A 21,204-nucleotide genomic window follows, 5' to 3' on the forward strand; every position below is an offset into this window, starting at 1 on the left:
TAATCTCATTGAACGAATCTACCTCTGCAGATAGACTTTGGAAAAATACACAAATACTAGATAAGTAGGTATGACATAGAGCGTAATACCCTCTCATTGCACGCCAAAAACTCCGCAATACTGCTCTTGTAAAGACAAGCCCCCAAGCCCATGTAAATGCCCTATATCTTCAGGTTCCAGCGCCAATGCAGACATCCGATCCTCTCCGATATACCCAGGTATACTTGAAAGATGATCTGATGTCGAATCTTTTTTGTTCGTACTACTTTCCACCTCAGCTTAAAACGCTCTCTGGCAAAGATTACTTATGCTCCACCCCGGGGCTTTGCCTTGACCGCAGCCTTTTCCTTCTTCTCCAGCTTAAGCTTCTTCTTCTTCTCCTCATTCTTCTCATCCAGCTTGCGCTTATGCGCAGCTTTTTCCGCATCACTCTTCGGAACAGGTTTGAAGAACCCCTCTAGACGTGCCTGCTGAGAGCTCTTCAGGTTCTTCTCGAGCCGAGCGCCTGCGCTACGAACGCGATCCTCGGAGAATCCCTTTTCGGTGACGAGGAATGTGATCAACCCTTCCATGTCGGGCTTTTCCCACTTGAAATCGCAAAGGGGGTCGTCTGCTTGGCGCACATCCGGGTTGAAGAATAGTTCTCGGGCGTCCTTGTAAGGCCAGTCCTCTGGCAGCGTGTACTTCTTCTTGCTATCTTTTTCAATGGCCTCGACAACCTTTTCCAGAGAGCCATGCTCTCGGATCAGTTTCAGAGCCGTGGTGGGGCCAACCTTGGGGACCGGGTCGAGATAGTCACAGCCTAGCAGGATGCAGAGATCAACGAACTGAGAATTATCCAGTGTTAGCTGACAATTCACTGCGTATCTCGGTTGTATAATATCACCCTGAGTCACATACCTGCTTTCGCTCCATGTTCAACCCCTCCAGCACCTTGTCCAAGTGAATCTCCTGGATAGGCTCCTTTCTCTGCTCACTAAAAGTAAGGTGACGCAACAAGATTGGAGTATTGAAGCACAGAGTGTCCATGTCCTCACTCGCCGCAGCATACACCTTTCCAGCTCTTGCCAAGACTGCGCACTGGGCCTCAGCCTCTGTCGGTGCAATAATGTACGGAATGCCCATGAGCTTGAGCAAGCGCTGACACTCGGCATTGTGTTCTCTCGTAACTCGAACCGTTCGCCTAGAGAACTTCTCGACATCTTCCGCGGTACCTGTCTCCTTGGCCTCCTCAAGGCCCTCTGTAGCCTCTTGCTTGCGCTGAAATCGCTTCGCCAATTCGCCAGACTTGAGCTTCGGCGGTGCGCCGTCGAAAACGTAGAGGGGCTTGATTCCGTTGTCCACCATGCGCAGCGTGCGGTAGAACATACCCATCAGATGTGACGTTGTCTCGCCGCTCTCGTTCATGAGCTGCTGGCCGTCGGATCGCACAGCAATCAGGAAGCTGTATATACTCATGGAGGCGTCCTATCCAGATAGCTGATTAGCAACGGCAGCCCACCACGAAAATAGGAAGGACAAAAGCTGTGGCAACGCACAATAGCAACTTTGCGCCCAAACTGGTTCTTGATTTCGCCCTCTTTGATGGCATCTGGAGCCTCCTCCTTGACAATCTGGAATAGCTGCTTGATACCCATGGTTGCGACGGAGCTGTCTTCAGAAGCTAATTAACGGTGCCGTAATTCGTATTGAGGAGAGTAACACGAAGAGAAGAGAGAAAGAGGGAAAGAAAAGAGCTCGCTTGGTTCCACCAGCTGTCAATTAGCTCTAGAGCCTTCTTTCAGCAATCGTGCGGCTGCCTAATCTTCTTGAAGAAAATGGAGAAAAAAGAAGGACTATTTAATGGCAGACGATGGACACGCGCTGAAGGTGGTGGTGAATGACGCGCCGATTCGCGAATGAAATAGCGGCATGTTAAGTGGTTTCCACTTTTTTTCGAGATAGGCAGCCAGCGCGCAACAGCATCAAAAGCAACAGAGACGGTTGGAAGTAGCAGCATTTTATGATCAGATTGCCCCTATGTATTGTGAATTCGGTTTATTATCTTTAGAAAGTAGACACGTGTATATATATATATATATATTAGAATAACAAATTCACAATAAAGCCACGGTAGATATTCATTATATTCATCCATCAAAATGTCTCGACAGTCACCACCACCTGACCAAGGAAGCACGCCCCCCACCATCTTCAACAGCCAGCAGCCTTCAAGACGCAACTGTGAGCGGACGGCAGATAGCAGGGCGTCCCTCAGATCAGGAAAGCAAATGGTCATTTGTATAAATCCCTTCCTCTCCCTATCCCTTGTAGATGCCATCGAGTATAAGTGTTTGATCTACCGCTCGGAATACAGAGCAGTCAAGGATGAATCTCGCCTTGCGCTCCACCTTGCCGTGCGGAACACAAGCATCCTCGGGAATGAGGAGCTTGTTCAGTCACATGCATTCAAAAGGAAAAAAAAAAAAAATATGAAAAAAGCAAGAGGAGAATAGAACGAGGCATTTCACCATAGGAAAAATCGATGGGCTGGCTTCTTGGGCCGTCCCTAAATATCCTATTAGTTCGGGGTATCGTACACTGTGCCATCTCGGCACATTTCAAAGTTGTCATTCGACAATGCCGCTAGTATTCCTGTTCTCATCAGTCGCCTTGAAATGTCTAATTAGAATCAGTCTTCCTCAAAGAACACTTTCTTCCTCCCGCTGCCTCTATCATCCTCCATGTTATTTAATGCTTGATCAATCTCCATGATATCAAGCATTTCCGCTTCCACGTTCCGGGCAGTGAAATCAGATGTGACGTCTGCCGCTGCACTCAAAGTATCAGCAAATCCAAAGCCGGCGCGCGATCGAGTTATCGGAGTTGGCACGTCATCCGATCTATCAGTCGCTCCGTTTCCATTTCCGTTCCCGTTTCCTTCAAGCTCATCTCTGACAGCCTGCTTATGCCTAAGAGTTCCCGGTTTCACAGTACTCAAGTTGAATGACAAGCTTGCTGATCGGTCCTGCTTGCCGTGAACTATGATGGCTTCCGATTTCTCATTTCTTGAAAACAGGCGTTTCCTGCGGCTAGCAACGACGTCGCCAATCTTTCTTCCTCGGCCGTCTTCTCCTTCTCGCACAATGACTATTCTTGATTCTCCTCGGATGAGTACGTCAACGGGGAGACCACCATCGTCGGGACTATCGTCATCGTTATTGCAAGTATCCGGAATCAGACCAACTCCACAACATCTTTCTCCTAAAAGACCAGTGGTAAGATCAACCAGCTTGACCATTCTTGTGGGTTGAGCACCGCTGAATAGATTGACGCCGCCACCAGATCCTCTTCGTAGTTGTGAATCCCAGAATCTCAACACCCCTGGAATGACGCAGACATGTTCTAGCCCCCCTATCCACAGAGCTAAGCTCTCATCTTGGAGTGCTTTGCCAGGAGTTGAAGGAAGCCCAATGACCTTTATACCTCCACGAACTGCAAATAGGCGATCGAGGCTTGTGGCGGCATTCAATGACGTGGCGGCCTGTTTGCGGGTATGGGGCGTCATAGGTGCAAAGTCACCAGCGTGCTTGTCTTTCTGCTGCGTCGCAATGGTGCGTAGTGCGCCTGTTCCCTCAACATATCCCGAGACACTAAAGGCAGTCAAGGCAGCCCCCTGAACACCCGATTTCAGTTTACTCGATATAGCGGCTCCCGATTGCAGCGGTTTCGCGCCTTCAATGTCCCAGATACCCCACATGCCATCTGCTAATAAGGCGAAGACTGCCCGGCCATGAGCTATCCATGCGGCATCCAGTATTGGCTTGCGTGAGGAAGAGATTTTGGCAAATGGCTGGTATAATGAGAGCAGCCACGAGCCTTGAGCCGGGAAGGGTCCTCGGGCATCCAAGTCCGGGGGTAATGATGGCTGCGCAAAATCGTATATCCTTACAGCGTGAGGTGACGATACCGCAAGGAGCTGTGAAGCATTTGTGGGGTTGAATGAGATGCTAGTGAGTGGAGCAGGGAGAAACTCGCTTTGGAAGGGCTCAATTGGCCGTTGGGAAGACATCTTGTCTTCTAACGCGATGTCCCACAGATGCAGAACGCCAGATGCTTGTCTTGAGAAGGCGGCTACCACTGCCCTTGGCGCCTTGCTTGATGATTCGATAGATCTGGGGGCAATCAGAGTGATGGCTAGACCGTCGCTGTGTTTTGTCTGGCCACCAAGAAGCGTCAGAGATTCGCCCCAGGACCCAGATCCAGCTTGCCCAGCCAAGAGATCTGCTCTGAGTTCCGGTCGCGCCTTGCTTTGGGGAGAGGGCGGCGTCAAGGGCAAAGTGACAAGATAGGCATCGTTTGTGGCGCAGGACACCGCGAATACCATCTTTTCGGCCAAGATTGGCTCGCCGTTGGATGCCGCTTCAGCTGAAGAACATGGTACCAGAGGCATTACAGCAACTTTCAACACAGCCGTCCCGAAAGCTAGGTCCAATGTCTGAATAGTTTCGGGGTAGGGATTCCGTTCGATGGTGTCTTCGAACTCGGGCTTGTCGACATAGCTCTGGGCAGTCTGTGATTTCGCCGGCGGTTCGTCATCATCTGAATCAATAATCATGACAGAGTCTTCGGAAGCTCCATTTCTCTGCTCTTTATGATTTGTCGGTTGCTTCGAGGCCTCCTGGGAAGCTTTGAAACGTCGACCGCCTCGCCAGACCAAAGTTACGCCGTTGTCATGTCCATAGATTAATATGGTAGCTCCCTGAGGGGATTGGACGGGGTATGTCTGGACATCGTTGACTCGGCGTGACAAGTTGTATCTGTAATCTTGGCATTAGTCTCACACTGAGCGATGCTTTTATCGCAGACTCACGTAAACTGTGTATTCTGCGCCGTTCGACGTATTCTAGGCGTAACTGCAGGGCCCATTGCGAGACGATCCGATTATTGCCACACACCCTAAGGTGAGAGCAAGACTATAAGAAGCTCTGTTTGTCTTTTTTTTTTCGCGTCTGGGGGTCTTAATGCATCGTGTGCAGCTAATTTGCAACGTAGATAGTGCTTGGTGGTTTTCGATGGTGCTTTTGTATGGGAACTTTTCCTTAACGCGACATGCTAGCAGTAGAGAAGCTCTGGACATCTATATCACGTGATGCGCGCAGCCACCTTTCGACCTCTACCCTGAAAACTAAGCTTCGTATTCCATGGTAGACCTAATTATGCCTGGGTATGCTTGATAGAAGAAATGATGAGAAGTTTATATTATACTCATACTAATATCACCCAGCTTCAATTTCAAATAGGCGGTCATTAGTCTTGGCATTCCTTATCAATCGTGGCATGCTCTTCTTCACCATGTTATCTACCTACCCATTAGATTATAGATGTCAATTCGCATATAGAAAGAGTCAAGAATGAGAATAGACAAACCAAAAAAGAGTCAAAGGTGATATCATACTAAAACAACTGCTACTATCCATCGACCAGAAGAAACTGAACTTGACCATTATCCATGGAATACCATCAATAACAGTATTTCATCATACTGCTAGGCGTAGTCCATGAATACATCATCTACCAAAAGAGCATATTTGCACTCTCAAATAGTTTAAGTAGAGCGATTAATAGCGCCCACAATCTCAATGAATAATTTTTTTTGTTTTGACATGATGGTACTTGGTTACTATGCGCAATCCCTACCTACACACTCCCACCCAAGATCCATCGCCCACGTCCGAAAAAAAAAAAGAAACAAGGAAGTAAAAAACTCAGTTAGCAACCATATTTTATCTTCTAGCTCCTTCACACACAAACACACGTCCCTGGCCTTTATCTCTTTCATACATACACCCGAAGCATCGATAGCTCGGTTAATGCCTCTCTCTCCGCACGCCAACAAGTTTATACACAGGAGGTTCCTGGAAATGGGAATTGTTTTAAAAAAAAGAAACACGCTGGGCCAACAAAGCAAAGCGTGCTAATCGGGCAGCCTTGCGCCTCCCCTTTTCTTCATAAAAGTTGTGAAGACGAGGAGTTTCATGCCGCTGCGTTCCTCGCTCTCTAATCGCCAAAAAAAATTAAATTGTAAGAGTCAATCGGACACATAAGGAGTGGACGGCGTAGGGAAAGCCGGGTGTATGATGTTGAAGATGGCCAAACTCATTCATTTCCCTGTGTAGTAAAAATCTATCCCTACGCCTGAAATAAAGAAAAGAGAAAGAGAAAATGTCAAAACGCCGCTTGGCTATTGGGCCAAGAGGGGGGGTCAACCAAATGGACATGAGCTACCATCCCGATAACGCCGTAAATGCCCATGATTGAAGGAGAAATTGGTGAGGCCAAATAAAAGGCAAATTCGCTCGTCGTTAAGTGGATTTGTGGCTATTTGCTTATGCGTTGGTGACCTGGGAAAAATCGTTAGCTAATCAAAAATCTCAAGGTTTATAAGTGAGCCACTAGTGCGGGCAACCACAACATACCCGCAAGATACGACGAGAGTAGTCCTCATTGTCTGCAATACTGCCATCACTGAGCCTGCGATGGGCCATGACGGGGTCGAGGCGAGAGTCGGTCATGGAAATGCTACCACTGGTAGATGGCGGCTTGGAGCCGTTGATGAAGGCATTGACGGCGGCATTGCGGCGATGTTCCTCCTCAATTTCGGCATTCCGTCTGCGCCTCATGGTGAAAAAGGCAGCTCCCAAAAGACCTCCCAGGACGACAACACCAACAACGGTGCCCGCAGCAATACCAGCAACGTTGGTCTTCTTTCCTCCCGATGGAGCATCTGATGTAGTTGGCTCTGCAGATTGAGTAGCCGGGCTTGACGGATTGGCGGCGGCCGAAGATTTCTCGGCATCAGATGACGTCGAGCTGGTGGAAGAAGAAGAAGAAGAAGACGATGTCGTTGATGGAGGCGTATAGTTGGGAGGATCGATGTTGATACCAGTGTTCCATAGGCTGAAGAAACCTGGGTTTCCAAGAGTGCCGCAAGCCTCGTTACCAAAGCCAGGGCAAGCGTAAGTACATTTGGAGTCAGGAGCCACAGCATCCGCGGGAGGATAAAGCATTCCGCAAAAGCACTTGGCACCTTGCAGTCCCGTGACAGGAAACTGCTTGGATTTGCACAAAATGTTGCATGAGCCGGAAGAAACTTTTGTCGCGTCCACGCCGCTTGTTTCCGTCAAGTTTCCCTTGGAACTCCAGCAGCCCGCCGATCGATCGGCGCCTGGTACAGGCTGTTGTGATGGCACTTGGAGATTGGCTCGGACAACATGGCTAATCCCATCGGCTCTCACAGGGGTAGCGCCGAGAGCTGTGCAAAACTGAGAGGCGGCCACCAAGGCGCCGGAAAGGATTGTTGACGATTTCATATTGATAGAACGAGCGTGTGAAAGAGAAGAGAGATGTCAAAGTAAAATCAGGTCGGAAAAAAAAGAGCCTCAGAGTGGAGGCCACGGCTTGAATGTCGATTCGAAACAGGCAGAAGTAAATGATTAATATCAGGCTGGCTCCACCGGGGAGTTTGTCAAAGAATAAAGAAAGAGACGAGACTCTGGCAGGAGAAGAAGGCTGATGGGCTCTGGCGGCTGTACGCCTTTGTTTGGCGATGATGCGAGTTGGTCTTGTTTCTAATTCGACGGACCTGCTTTGGTCGGGGCAAAAAGTCGTATGACTTGGATTCGGCGGCGAGAGGCAGGACGAGAAACGAGAGGCTCGACAGACAGACGCCTTTTGCTGGTGGAAGATGGAATTTCTCAAGATATCAGAGCAAAGACCGACTGCATCTGATTTCTTTGACCCGATGGGCTTTGAGAAATGCTGTAGGGAGTCGGTTTCGTCGAAAGAAGGAGTGAACTGGAACGAGCGTCCTAGAGGCGTGACTTGTTTTGTTGAAAGGGAGAGGAGACGAGAAGGAGAAACGACAGATTTGGGGGGGCGGCCAAGGAAAGCAGGACGGCCTGGGGGGTGGGCGCCGGGTCGTGGCAGCAGAGTACGTACCGCCAGGTACTCATACACGGATCAGGGAGCTGGGATTAGGCCAGTTGGTGTGGTTAAGGGGAAATTAGTGCGCTGGCCCGCCCGGCTGGCGCTTTGGCTGCGTGCGAGTGCCTACTCCGGAAGCTACAAAATGCACGTACAGGACGCTGCAGGCCGCTGAGGTACCGGGGCTGGGGGGATACGACGCCGGTCTGGCGCTGTGATTCACCAGACAGGCATCAATCAATCGATAGCACTTGCTGGGCGCCAAACAGTATTGGCCTCAAATCCAATGTATCGCAGGCTGGCATCGTGGCAGATCTATTGATGGCTGGTGCTCAATGGGCTGCCCTTGGTGTTCTCGCCAGTCTCTCCGTCCCCTCTCTGTTGTCAATATTGACGCTGCTGCGCCAAAGCACATCGCGCACTCGCACGTCCTGCCACTAATGCAGGGAGAAAATATTGCCTGCAGGTACCGCCACAGCAATGCAGTGCCCGCGATCCGCCAAAGGGAAAAAAAACATCTCGTTCCTGGGCCTGGCGCGAAGCTCAGCAAAGCAGCTCCAGCCCCTGGCCAAGTGCAGTCTTGTGTCTCCCGCATCCTTGCCCGCTGCCGGCCAATCGCAGGCGCCATACTGGAATGCAGCGGGCCTATTGGGCTGCTCAGCGCGTCGGCACCCGCCAGCTAGGCCGCGAACAGGCTAGGCCTGCAAGGCCCGAACCTGTCACGGTGGCGCCCAAACAGCACGAAAAAACTTCAGGAACAGCTGTGCTAGAGGCTGGGGAAAAAGGGACGCGTGGAGCAGCGCAGCGCCAGAGGTAGCGCATACGGGGGCTGTGCCTCGGCCGCGTTAGTGCTGCAGCGCTGCGCGCGCGCGCAAACCCTAACGGCGTCCCTGGATCGAGCCTGGTATCGGCGTCGCGGGTACATTCAGAAGCTCCTGCAGACGGCGTCCGAGTGGCGTTCCGTCCTATTTCCCAACTCCACCTCAATCAAAAGCTCTTCCACACACACAATGCAACCGTTCCTTTCATCGGCATTCCAAGAATAACGACGCGGCCAGCACGAGCAGGTATATTTAGCTCACCTGCGCAACCTGCTGTGCCTGAGCCGGCAGACACGGCTGGCTGCCCGTCACCTGCATCCCGTATTTGTCCTGTTCGTGGCGATGCTGCAACATGTCGAGCCGCGAGACAAATTGAGGCAATAGCGGCCTGCTCTCGCGCTGGACCCGGCCTCTCCAACGGCCGCCCACCATCGACAGGGGTCGGACCAACTGGCTGATATTAAAGGCACAGAGTCGGCTGCTGATGCGTCGTCGTGCGACCTCCGAGGCCTTGTTCGTGTTGCGCCTAGCGAAAAAGGGAACTGGCAGAGGCCCATGGGCTCCATAATAATAGGAGAGCAGTGCGTTTCATGTCGTGGCTTTATCCAGTCAACGCACAACTCGCTATCGACACCGGCCGGTGCAAGCATAACTCGAGCTGCAGGCAATTGTGGGCCGCGAGTACCTGTACCAGGCCCTCTTGATTCATTCTCTTGCGGCCACGTCGAATTTGGCGCCTTGATGGTCGCAAAGCTGAGACAGCGCGACCCTCCTTCGTGCCAACTTGCGACAGCCTCGAGCTCCCTCTGCTTCATGTCCTTACGCATATCGTCCATCGCTGCCCGATTCGTCAATCCTGCTGCACATCACGGTAGCGAGGCGCAGATCGAGATGTTTCCTTGGCGGCCTGCTCTTGATTGGAGGTGGGAGCCTCAAATTCTTCTTCGGCGCCGAACACGTGTGTGTCTCCGCTACGATGGAGGAGTGCCGCCATCATCTCAGGGTCAATGCCGCCTTGTTCCCTGTTTTTTACAGGTGCTCGTCCTCTTCTCGAACTTGCGCCGAAAAGCCCTCTTCTGCCATGGACGAGGACGCACCGCTGCGGGTCCTCTATGTCTAGGTTAGCACGGCCACAAGGATGGCATTTTCAATGAAGCCACAATCTCACCTTCACCGCTTGCTGTTTTGCATATTGCATTGCTAGCACCGATACAACCAAGGAAGACTGCTATCCGTGTTTTCAAACGATGGTGACCAGCAGCGGATACCAAGACAAACCGGCTTTCCGAGCCTCGTTGTGCCTACGTGTACAACCAAATCCCGTATTGTAATACCTGCTTATGGTGTTTGCTCCGCATGTAAAACCCTTCGTCGCCCTTTTCATGTGCAGTAGGTATCACGACTTGCTGCGTGCACATGTATGTCCTTGCGTCTTCGCAACGCCGCTCATTTGCCTGCCTTATCATGTAATATACCTATGCATGGACCATCTTGTGTAGGATTTGCCAACTCGGCGCCCAAGCGATATCCCGATGCAACAACGGAGTACAGCTACCTGTACCCAAGGTGCCAAGGTAAAGCCGGAGCCCACAGGTGGCCAACAGCATTAGAAATCCTATTCAAAAAGAAGAAGAAGCCTTCCGAAGCCGAAGTTCCTGCTACTAGTGCCAATAACATCTACTGCTACTAGGTAGGTACTATTTTTCAGCCCATACATGGTTCCTCCGTGTTATAAGCTCCGGAGCTTCCGTGAATGGCGACAAGCATGAGGAGTCAAGAACTGGTCAATAGCCCAGGCGAACCCATGTGGTTTGAGTCTAGGTTACTCTCATCTCACATTGACCACGAGATCTGAACAAAGCGTGTAAAAGGGGAGCATTGCGTGCATATTGAGAGAGCCTGGTGGATTCTAAAAATAATCGCCCACTTTATTAAACATACCTGCTCCATAGAATCCAATGGATTCTGCGTAGGGCATTTGATGCGCGGTTTCCAAAGCCTCAGCTCAGACCTGAATAGAAAATATACAACGGGATCTGCAAACTATTGCGTCTGTGCTGAGCAGCATGCAGTATAATGAGCGATATTCCTAACCCAAGTTGAAAGTTTAGCTTGAAGTTGATGGCAAGTGCTTGATTCTTATATAGCCGTGTATTCAACACCTCGCCTCAGGTTTTTGTGGTCTGTAATGTATTGTGAGGTACGGCAGTTTTCTTCGAATCACATAAAGAAGCTGGTATATGATGTTATGACGATGCTAATTTGCCGTGACATTGAGATAGAGATATGCTTGAGATACTTTACCTGACAAGTCGATTGGTCCCTAGAATACCTTTCAGTTATGGATTGTGGTGATGCTCAAGATTCGCCGTATACGTAAGGCACTTGACAGGGTGTATGATCCAACGCTATCGCACTTTCGTGATATGCAAAATAACTCTTTACGTGATATGGGATGGATTTCACTAATGGCATGCTAAATGCTATGTTCATCTTAATGTAGGTAGATGCGGATGGGTGTGGACTACCACTATAAGGCATCAATCACACTCTCTTGTATTTCATATATTACTAAAGTGAGACTAACGCCTATCACTGAGATAGCATTGACACGAAATCTTCAAATAATCAATCGTCGTAGAATACTAAGCACGTCTTTACCAAAAGACTGGAGGCATGGGGTGGCCTGTATTGAGGAAAATATGCATGGTGGCGAGGTATGTTCTATCGCGCAGAGGACATTAAAATTTTCCATAGCTGGACAATGAAAGGAATTATAGTGGCACGTCGAGACTGGCAAATATGAGTGGGTATACTGGGAATAAACAGCTATCCAGAGCGAGATGGACATGGAGTGAATGCAATTGGAGGCAACCAACGTATTTATTCATCACTTTAGGTCAGAAACAATTACTCCTGGTGACATTGATATCTTCTTGTCGCTTCTTGCAGGAGTTGACCGCTCGTAAAGCTTCTTGCTATTGTAAACATCCATACCTCTTAAGCAATGTTAGGGTCACAAAGAGGGATATTGACCTTATCTAGCAATGCGTACCCAAAGTGCCTAAGCGAGCGAAATATTATTAAGGCAAATGTTTTATAGACAGCGTCGTGTCGTTGCATCAGTTCTTTCATATGGATATATATATTGTGAGAACACGACAGTCGTTACCACCGATACTACCTCCTCACTCATTCGCAAAATACGGAGCTCTTATATCCAAGCATGTATTTCTGCACTACATGTTACATCGCTTTCTGTGCATCTTTATTTGTAACCTGACAAGATAAATGTACGTTGTTACCAAACGTCCTCCCGAATATTAGCAAAGACTCAATCAGTTTTGGCCAGTCGACCTAGCCAAGACATGTGCTGTTTATATCAAATAATATCTTACGCTATACTTTCCACCACTGATTTGCGTAACTGGCAATGGGTCTCCTAGTCGTAATATCAGTCATCGACTTAGGAGATAGATACTCCTCAAAATAACAGAGTCACTCCGCGAAATCGCGCTACCTAGGTAATTGTAGAAGAACGATACATCATCAAATGTCTTACTTTCTTCTTCTTGTATTTCTTCTTCTCGCAATTTAACTTTGTCTTCCATGATAGGCACATCCTCTTTCTTTTACGCAGAATACAGTAGAACAAAATTTGGGTTGCATCGTATAGTTTACTAAGTTGAGCCTGCTCGGTACAATACCAACTAATCGTGTAAATCCGACGCTTTTGCATTGTTTTGGGAAAGATAGCGAACATTCCAAGGCTGGTAAACTGAAACCTGCACTCGTGTACTGACTCTATTCGTTCAAAGACTTGAAACTGCTGTCGCTCTACGGATTACAATCTGTCTTTACAATCTGTCTTTGAAGTATCAAGCGAGGGAGAGTCCAAACATATTCAAGGAAGAGAAAAAAGAGCAGTGTCAAAATGCTTTGGAGGTTTGGCTTTATGAATAGACAACATTTTACTGACTAGGGTGTTGCTGGACCTGGGATAGTTTGAAGTCATTTGTGAAGATGAAAACCAGTTTCGTGTGATGACCGTATAACTCGCCTATGTTGTTAGTAATTGCCTGCTTACAGACAAGTGGCTACACATAGAGACAGCGACGGCAAACATTACAAGATAGATTTTTCATTGGGGTTCTAATAAGTAGGCTAGTGAAATATCTTCAAAGTCCCCGTCAAATCAGCTCGGAGGTTCAAAAACTGAATGTAGGCATAGTCTCTGTAAAGAGCAACCGGGTAGGCAGAAATAAGGAGCGGGCTCCTTATATGGCGCAAATACAGTTAGATAGCCGTTAATACATGCATTCAGAGAGTTGCTACCCCATACCAGCTAAATCGATGGATAATCGATTGTAATAAATGTTACCCGGGACAGTCAATGATCCTGTCGCCAAGAGAGGTATGGGATGACGATGGTAATGGTTCACGTTGCTATTATTGGTTTCCAGCACCGGCTTGCCTCGGAACTGTGTCAGAGGCTGGGGTATCCCCGTTTCAGCTACTTGGACGCAGTAGCTGCGCCAAGCGACAAATGTTGTGGTAGAGCTGCGTATTAAGGTACCAGGTACTCACATGTGCGCTGTTCCATGTACAGTACCTCATACTCGGATTCCTCCCTTGTGTCTTGTTTGCTAGGGTGCCTGCGTTATGGACTCAAGTTTGTGCTCACTCTCGATTGGCGATCATGCGTACTATTTGGTACCCGATGATGATGTCGTTAAGATACCTTGATGTGGCTGTAATACGACATTGTAGCGGGTGCTCTATCCTCCCTCGAGGTTGAATACCTGATGGATTGCCTTCCTCCCATTCCGCATTTACTCAGCGGAGTAAAGTGGTAAGACCATAGTCCGGTACTTTGCAGCTCGAGCTCGTAGATAGTAGGCAACGGAGGACACAGGCTGTACCTACAGCCCAGGCAGACAAAGGCAACACTCGTAAACCCATTCTAGATGAGTCTTAACGTTCCTGATGCCGTAATACCAATCGGTACCTACTAATACTGCACGGCGATGTTACTGGCAATAATGTAGCCTGAGGCACGACAATGCCGTTTTGTTGATCTCCGTCGCCCCATCAGCCAGTTAGGCTCGGGCCTGAACAAGTTGGGGTAAAGTACCCAGGTACGCTATTGGAGGTAGCTCTGCTGTCTTTCTCGGCGGGAAAGAACCTCCGCAGCTGCTACGGCGGTACTCAAAAGGCCCCCTTGCAGGGCCGCCGTGCGTCATCAGCCCGTCAGCACAGGCACCAATAGGCGCGACAGCACGCAAACGGCGCGAGCACGAGGCCTAACCCCCCGTCCGCCCTGTTTGATTAGCCCAGGTCCAGTGACCTCTTGGTCTGTAGCAGCGGTAGCATCACCGCCAGCCACCGATGCTACACCAGAGGCCGACCAGTACTAAGCTGCCTGCCGCCTTCTTATCTAAGTTCCCACTACTGCTGCTGGCGCCACTACAAAGGTAGCTTCGTCATCCCTTCTCCTCTGGCAGTTCTTCCAATCCATCAACTCCTCATCCTTCATCCATCACCTCTCATCCCAAAAACACCCCATCATCAAGTCCCAAGTGTCGCCCAGTATGAAGAGCGCATTGATTGCCGCCGCGGCGCTTGTCGGCTCCGCCCAAGCCGGCGTCCACAAGATGAAGCTGCAAAAGGTTTCCCTGGAGCAGCAGCTGGTATGAATCCGCCCCAATCTGCCTCTGCACGGTCTCACGAGCACTAACGCTTCTCTCTTTCAACAGGAGGGCTCATCCATCGAGGCCCAAGTCCAGCAGCTCGGCCAGAAGTACATGGGCGTGCGCCCTACTAGCCGTGTCGATGTCATGTTCAACGACAACGTGCCCAAGGTCAAGGGCGGCCACCCAGTTCCCGTCACCAACTTCATGAATGCCCAATGTGAGTCGACGTGCAATGACACTACTTCAGCAAGCGAGTGTACCGCTTTACTAACTTGGATGGGATAGACTTCTCCGAGATCACCATCGGCTCTCCTCCCCAGACTTTCAAGGTCGTCCTTGACACGGGAAGCTCCAACCTCTGGGTTCCCTCGCAGTCCTGCAACAGCATTGCCTGCTTCCTGCACTCCACGTACGATTCGTCATCCTCGTCGTCGTACAAGAAGAATGGATCCGATTTCGAAATTCACTACGGATCGGGTAGCTTGACTGGATTCATCTCCAATGACGTTGTCACTATCGGCGACCTCAAGATCAAGGGCCAGGACTTTGCCGAGGCTACCAGCGAGCCCGGCCTTGCCTTTGCCTTTGGCCGCTTCGACGGCATTCTTGGCCTTGGCTACGATACCATCTCAGTCAACGGTATTGTTCCTCCCTTTTACCAGATGGTAAACCAGAAGCTTCTGGATGAGCCTGTTTTCGCCTTCTACCTCGGAAGCGGCGACGAAGGTTCTGTGGCTACCTTTGGTGGCGTTGATGAGTCCCACTACTCGGGCAAGATTGAGTACATTCCTCTCCGCCGCAAGGCTTATTGGGAGGTTGACCTCGACTCCATTGCCTTTGGCGATGAGGTCGCCGAGCTTGAGAACACTGGTGCCATCCTCGACACCGGTACCTCCCTGAACGTTCTCCCCTCTGGCATCGCCGAGCTGCTCAATGCTGAGATCGGCGCCAAGAAGGGCTACGGTGGCCAGTATACCATCGACTGTGCCAAGCGCGACTCCCTCCCTGACATTACCTTCAGCCTTGCTGGCTCCAAGTACAGCCTCCCTGCTTCTGACTACATCCTTGAGGTGTCTGGCAGCTGCATTTCTACCTTCCAGGGCATGGACTTCCCCGAGCCCGTGGGCCCCCTGGTCATCCTCGGCGATGCTTTCCTGCGCCGATACTACTCTGTCTATGACCTCGGCAAGGGAGCTGTTGGTCTTGCCAAGGCCAAATAAACGAATAATATAGTACACAGTGGAATGAAAGTGTTGCTAAGATGGGCACAGCTTATATGTTGTCAGAAGGCAGTTTTGGTTAATTGAGCGCCTTTGCCTATATAGTACTGCGAGGTGTACGGATCAAGATTGCAGCGCCGTTTATGTAATATAATGGAACACGGGTACTTGTTTTGCTGCTCTAATTTTCACTTGATATTCAGAAATTGATACTGTTTTCAATCTTTAGCATTGTTTTTGTGAATGGCTTGACGCGTAAACTTGAGGTGGCTTAGATGCTCGTTTGTGGCTGCTCTGTCTGTATTTATTTCTAGTACGTATTCCTTTTGGTGGCGTCTGGTGAGGGCAGATCATTTTGTCTATCCCCGGCCTATACTCAAACAAGATGGTTGATCCACGACTGTATCACTGTAAGAACTGGTATCAGTGATATTTTGTGCATTAGCATTGGCACCCTACCTTACCTTGGTAGGAGGCAGCTGAAAGTCAGCGTGGGATCCATTACATTTGGTACCTTGCATTATATGGGTGCTGAATCATCGCGGCCCTTCGTCATCAAGGGCGGTTCTAGCTCCTGCCAGGAGTAGTAGTCTGCGCTTCCAAGTTGGGCAAAGCACTGGCCGAAATAGTGCCATTTAGAACAAAGAAACTTTACAAGCCAAAACGGTTCCGCCTTTTAATACTGGATGCTGGAGGTACGCGGCTTGGATGGAGAATGTCTGATTGCAAGCTTTTTCATGTGGCTAATTGTGTGTGTATTATTGCTGAGTGTGAGATGCTATGTGGCTATTGTTCATTCAATCAAGGCCATTATGTGTGTTTTCAATATGTGAATGAATCAATATACTATAACAATGAGCAGCTGCATTACAATGACATCGATCTGAAGGTGCAAAGCGTTGAAGCTTAAGCACCCACTAGCACCAAGCACCGCTAACTGCCTCTAGGTGCCTGCCACCGCGGCTCTTTTAGCGGAGCCCACGGCGAGCCGGCAGCGCTGTCGCAGCATCGCAGAGCAGAAATCACGTGCGGGCAATTTTGACTTTTCCCGCGAGGGCCTTAGCGCAATCCTGGGCCCAGGGAAAGTACTTGGCGATCCAGGACACATTCTTCCCCAGCTGGCTCAACAACGGCATTCCATCCTGCAGCCGCCTGGAAATCTGCGGAAATTTTGCCATCATCGTCTCCGGCTGCTGCTCGAGGCGATTTGCAGGCGCGGCGTTTCATTGCACCCCGTCTGTTGGATGTAGACGCTCTGCCCGCGCGGCCTGGACGAAAAGGTTTTGGAGTCGCACCAAAAGTCAGCCCTTCTAGCCTCTACCGCGTATCGCGACGGGGCGCGGCCAGCACAGCACCTCGACGAACTGACAGAGGCATCGAGCCAACATGGCGCAGCCCACGCCCGAAGATGCTAATGGCGTCAAGATACCCGACGGCGATGCGGGCGAGAACGGCCATGTCGTTGCGGCGCCCGGCAAGCGAAAGCGCGACAGCGACAATGGCGACCGGCCCGAGGACGGCGGCGACGAGATGGATGTGGATAGCAAGGTCGAACAGCCCGACGACGACGATGACGATGACGACGACAGCAAGATGCCGGAGCCCGAGGAGGACACGACAAAGAGCAAAGAGGTTATCAAGGCCTTTGTCGAGGTGCTGCGGAGGTACGATTGCATTTGCCGGGAGCCGCGCTTGCGGTTCTTTTCTTCTTTTACTGTTTCCATTTCTCTCTCATTCCCTGTTCCGCTATCGTAGAATTTCGTCATATGAACCTCCCCATCCCCGTCTCCGTCCCCAGTGCACTTGAAAGAGCTAGAGAGCATGCAAGCTGACCATCAACACCAGTTTTGCCATTGGACCCTCAATCCTCGGCCGCCCTCTATCGACGCCGGAGCCGGAATCTGAAGATGAGCCCCATGCAAAGCGTCAGAAATCGGCCGAGCCGCCAACGAAGCTGAGCATCGCCGACAAAGTGGCTGCCGATTCATACACCTCCCTCAATGCCATCGCAGCAGACCTTGCTTCTGCCGTCAAAGCCTCGCTGTCTGAAATGGACCTCGGGTCTTCGGATTCTGGTGCAAGAGCTGTTAGCCTGAAAAGGGCCGCGCAGATCAACGAATTCCGAGACAGAGCCATGGATCTACTCCGCCGCGAAAAAGCGTATCCCAACACGCGACAAGAGTCTGCACACGAAGGAGTCGAGGTGCATACTGCATCCGAAAAGAGCGAAATGGTTTTGTCGCTAGTTGGCTATGCGCCTCAGGAACGGCGTTTGTTTTCTAGTTTACCGCTGTCCAAAGATGTCGATTTGTCTGACCTAAGCCTCCCGCCTGGCGTGTCCATCACCCGAGTCATCCCCTCCAATTCTCAAGACCGAACGCAAACTCTCGGCGAGCTATTTGCTCCCCCGCGTCCCCTTCCGCCTCTTCAGCCACCCAAACAGCCAAAGACACAAGCCAAGGGAAATCGCCTAGACTTTTACCATCCGCACTTGACCGACAGCTCCCGGTACCGGGGCAACTCCTACTTCAACACAAAATTGTCCACTGGTTATTACTTGGATTACAGCCAGGCGACGCCTTCATGGCAGACTAAGACAAAGCAGCATGAGCGTGCGCAAAGTCTTGCCGGCCGGAAGCCCTCGCTTTCCGAATTAGAAATGTCCGAAATGGAGACGCTCTTCCGAGGGGCCTTTTCCACGTTCGCGCCATGCAAAGATGATACTGCTGCAGTAGTGCCGTCTAGCGTTGCCGGCCGGATTTGGTGGCAGCGTAGTGGCAAGCAGAGCTTCCAGCGAATGATTGAAGTGGAATACTATGGCGACCTCCAAGATGCGGAACCCGTCGACCCCACGCGGCCAATAGAATTAGACGAAGGCGCAGTGCAAGAAGCCATTGAGAACTGGGACGAGACAGTTATCGATCCTTCATTAGACGACGTGATGGGATCCAAGCACGATGAGCAGGACAAGGAGGTCGATGAAATTCTCGAAGAGGTCAGCGACTTAATTGAGACGCTATCTTCTTACCAGCGCATCCGCAACCTGACGTTGCCCAATTCGCAAAATCGCCAGTCAAGCGACCCCGTCAATGGAGACATGCTGGCCAATGCTGGGCCCCAGCCCTCTGAAGAAGAACAGGCCACTTACCTGATGCTCAAGGCTCAATTGGCGCTCATCATCAAGACGCTGCCGCCGTACGCAGTGGCCAAGCTGAACGGCGACCAGCTTGATGACCTCCTAATTAGCACCAAGCTCATGGTTCGCACTGACCAGTATAACGGCACTATGGATGAGGATGAGGCGAGCGCTCAAGCTCGCCTCAAGGCGCAGCAGCAAGCGGCGGCACAAGCAGCGCAAGCTAATGCCAGACAGGCGCAGCGTACGCCCAGCGTTTCCGCCGTACCGTATCCTAATCAATATGCGGCGGCGGCGGCGGCAAACCAGTATGGCGCACCCGCTCGGCCTGCCCCTCAGCCTCAGCATCAGCAGTACTATCGTCCTACACCAGCTCCCAACTATCAACAGCCTCGCAATCTTGGCCCACCAGCTCCTCCTCAGCAAAGGCCTCCCCAACCAAATCAATACACTCGTACCAATGGCTATCCAAACCAGTATGCCACCCAGCTTGCTAAAGCCCAAACTCCATACGGCCATCAAAGCTTGCCGCAGCAATATGCAACCCAACAGAGGCCCAACTATGGGCAAATGCCGCAGCAAGGCGTTCCCAACACTCGCTATAACTTCCAACAGGGCTATCAGCACCAGCAGCACCAGCCGGGCACACCGCAGGCGCCTGCAAATTACGGGACGTACGCCAATAGCCCGGCAGCAATCCCGGCCAGGACCATGTCTCCCCAAGTAGGAGCCCGGCAGACATTTAGTCCATCGCCTGCTGTACCACAGAACCAGGGTTATTCAGCACCAGCTCCGACCATGGCAAGCCAGATGAACCGATTTCCTAGTGGGAGCCCCGGATTGACTGGATACCATACCGTCATCCCGGAAGCCCAGCAGCAGCGGATTTTAGACCAGGCCAAGGCTCGCGTCGCGGCCCAGGAGAGATCATCGGCAATGTTTGGGGATAGGCTGTCACAAACGAACACACCGAACTTGTCAGGTATGGGCCTGGGGGTCAATATCGATGCTAGTCGAATCGCGGCTATCCGAGCCAACATGGCGAACCAGAACAAACCACAGTCCCCCACCCCTTCAAAGCCTGGTGGCGTGAATGGGACGCCCGGAACGAGCCATGTACCTTACAAGGTGACTCCTGTCCCAGTCCCCGTCATCCCTACTCTGCAACGCAAGCCGACTTCATAGTTTAGGTAAACTCATAAAACGAATGTCGCGGGATTGGTAAGGGGTGGGTACGCTTTTGTGAGTAGCAACACTTTTACGGCGTTGTTGAAAAAGGGCGTTGAGAGGGCTTTAGGTTCGTATAAAGGAGTTTTCGGCACAAAAATTTAATCTGAGAGAATGATTATACGCTTTCAAAGACGATAATGCAAGGAATTGCCCTCAAATTTTTTTTTTTATAAAGGGCAGAGGCAATATGGGAGGGGTGTTGATATGGGAAGAAGGTTGACTATTTCCGATACCTTTTGTTTTGCTTGTTTCGGGATCTGGGAGGGTGGAGGAGACAGGAAAGTGTGAGATGCGTTTCATGAAAAGGCATGAACGTATGATGGAGGAACGTGGCAATGGGAGCCTTGGCGATGGCAGTATGGATCCATCACTTTCTACGCTTTACACCTTTTTTTCTTTTTGAAGTTTAGTGAAAGGATTGATATGATTGCATAGGAATAGGCTTGGGAAGCAAATTAACTAATGGTCGGAAGCACAAAACAAGCTTCTAGACAGAGCACTTTTATTATTCTTTTTCCTTATTTGCGGGAAACTGCTTTGTGAGAGCGTTTCAGAGGGGAAACAGTGAGACGACGAGGATAAAAACCTTAAAAGGGGCTGGGCAAGAACGAAGGTTTTTTCTTCTTCTTTCGGATGTGTGCATAGATTGCACACAAAAGCGGCAAAAGGGAAGGGAGTGGGAAGGGAGTGGGAAGGGAGTGGGAAAGGGGTATTGATTGGGATTCCGTTACTTGCTTGCCATTGTAGTGTATGAAGTACCGTTGGACAGATATCGTGGGTTCAATAGACGGCAGACACGAGGGCTCAACTTTCTCTCTTCTTTTTTTGGCCTTGATTTATTGTTAATGCAACAGCAGGCATGATGCCTGTGGTATGTGTTGAATATTTCTTTTCTCGAGCACTTTGTGTGGTTGGATCATTATGGGTTAAGGAAAAAGAGATTTCATCATGATTTTCTGTTTCCATTAATCTTTTTGGTTTTGTAATGTTAAATGGTGGAGATGCAACTAAATGTGCAGCATAAATGAACTATTTATACAGATCTGAGGGGTATCATGTCATATCGTTCCGTCTATTTCCCTTTTTAAAAAATTCTTCCCCCTTTTGAGTCGTCGTCATATCAAACGTCGTATAACATG

At 50.3% G+C, this 21,204-nt stretch overlaps 5 protein-coding genes across 5 annotated transcripts; 2 read left to right on the plus strand and 3 right to left on the minus strand.

Annotated features, from left to right (window-relative positions):
• Positions 1-305: 305 nt before the first annotated feature.
• TGAM01_v200789 (flap endonuclease 1) lies at positions 306-1,637 on the minus strand (the record flags this gene model as incomplete). Its single annotated transcript, XM_018809343.1, has 3 exons — positions 306-827; positions 901-1,467; positions 1,539-1,637. 3 exons carry the CDS (start codon positions 1,635-1,637, stop codon positions 306-308), a joined length of 1,188 nt encoding a protein of 395 aa, XP_018657409.1.
• A 1,034-nt stretch (positions 1,638-2,671) lies between these two features.
• TGAM01_v200790 (hypothetical protein) lies at positions 2,672-4,908 on the minus strand (the record flags this gene model as incomplete). The annotated part of the gene is made up of 2 exons (XM_018809344.1): positions 2,672-4,799; positions 4,853-4,908. 2 exons carry the CDS (start codon positions 4,906-4,908, stop codon positions 2,672-2,674), a joined length of 2,184 nt encoding a protein of 727 aa, XP_018657410.1.
• Positions 4,909-6,368: 1,460 nt separating this feature from the next.
• Positions 6,369-7,352, minus strand: TGAM01_v200791 (hypothetical protein; the record flags this gene model as incomplete). Its single annotated transcript, XM_018809345.1, has 2 exons — positions 6,369-6,383; positions 6,459-7,352. The coding sequence occupies 2 exons, from the start codon at positions 7,350-7,352 to the stop codon at positions 6,369-6,371; spliced, it is 909 nt and encodes a 302-aa protein (XP_018657411.1).
• Positions 7,353-14,377: 7,025 nt separating this feature from the next.
• Positions 14,378-15,699, plus strand: TGAM01_v200792 (vacuolar protease A precursor; the record flags this gene model as incomplete). Its single annotated transcript, XM_018809346.1, has 3 exons — positions 14,378-14,476; positions 14,543-14,696; positions 14,765-15,699. The coding sequence occupies 3 exons, from the start codon at positions 14,378-14,380 to the stop codon at positions 15,697-15,699; spliced, it is 1,188 nt and encodes a 395-aa protein (XP_018657412.1).
• Positions 15,700-17,085: 1,386 nt separating this feature from the next.
• Positions 17,086-20,020, plus strand: TGAM01_v200793 (hypothetical protein; the record flags this gene model as incomplete). The annotated part of the gene is made up of 2 exons (XM_018809347.2): positions 17,086-17,363; positions 17,545-20,020. The coding sequence occupies 2 exons, from the start codon at positions 17,086-17,088 to the stop codon at positions 20,018-20,020; spliced, it is 2,754 nt and encodes a 917-aa protein (XP_018657413.2).
• Between the last annotated feature and the right edge of the window lie 1,184 nt (positions 20,021-21,204).

Source organism: Trichoderma gamsii (genome assembly GCF_001481775.2).
Source record: "Trichoderma gamsii strain T6085 chromosome Unknown Scaffold_2.2, whole genome shotgun sequence".
Lineage (NCBI taxonomy): Eukaryota > Fungi > Ascomycota > Sordariomycetes > Hypocreales > Hypocreaceae > Trichoderma > Trichoderma gamsii.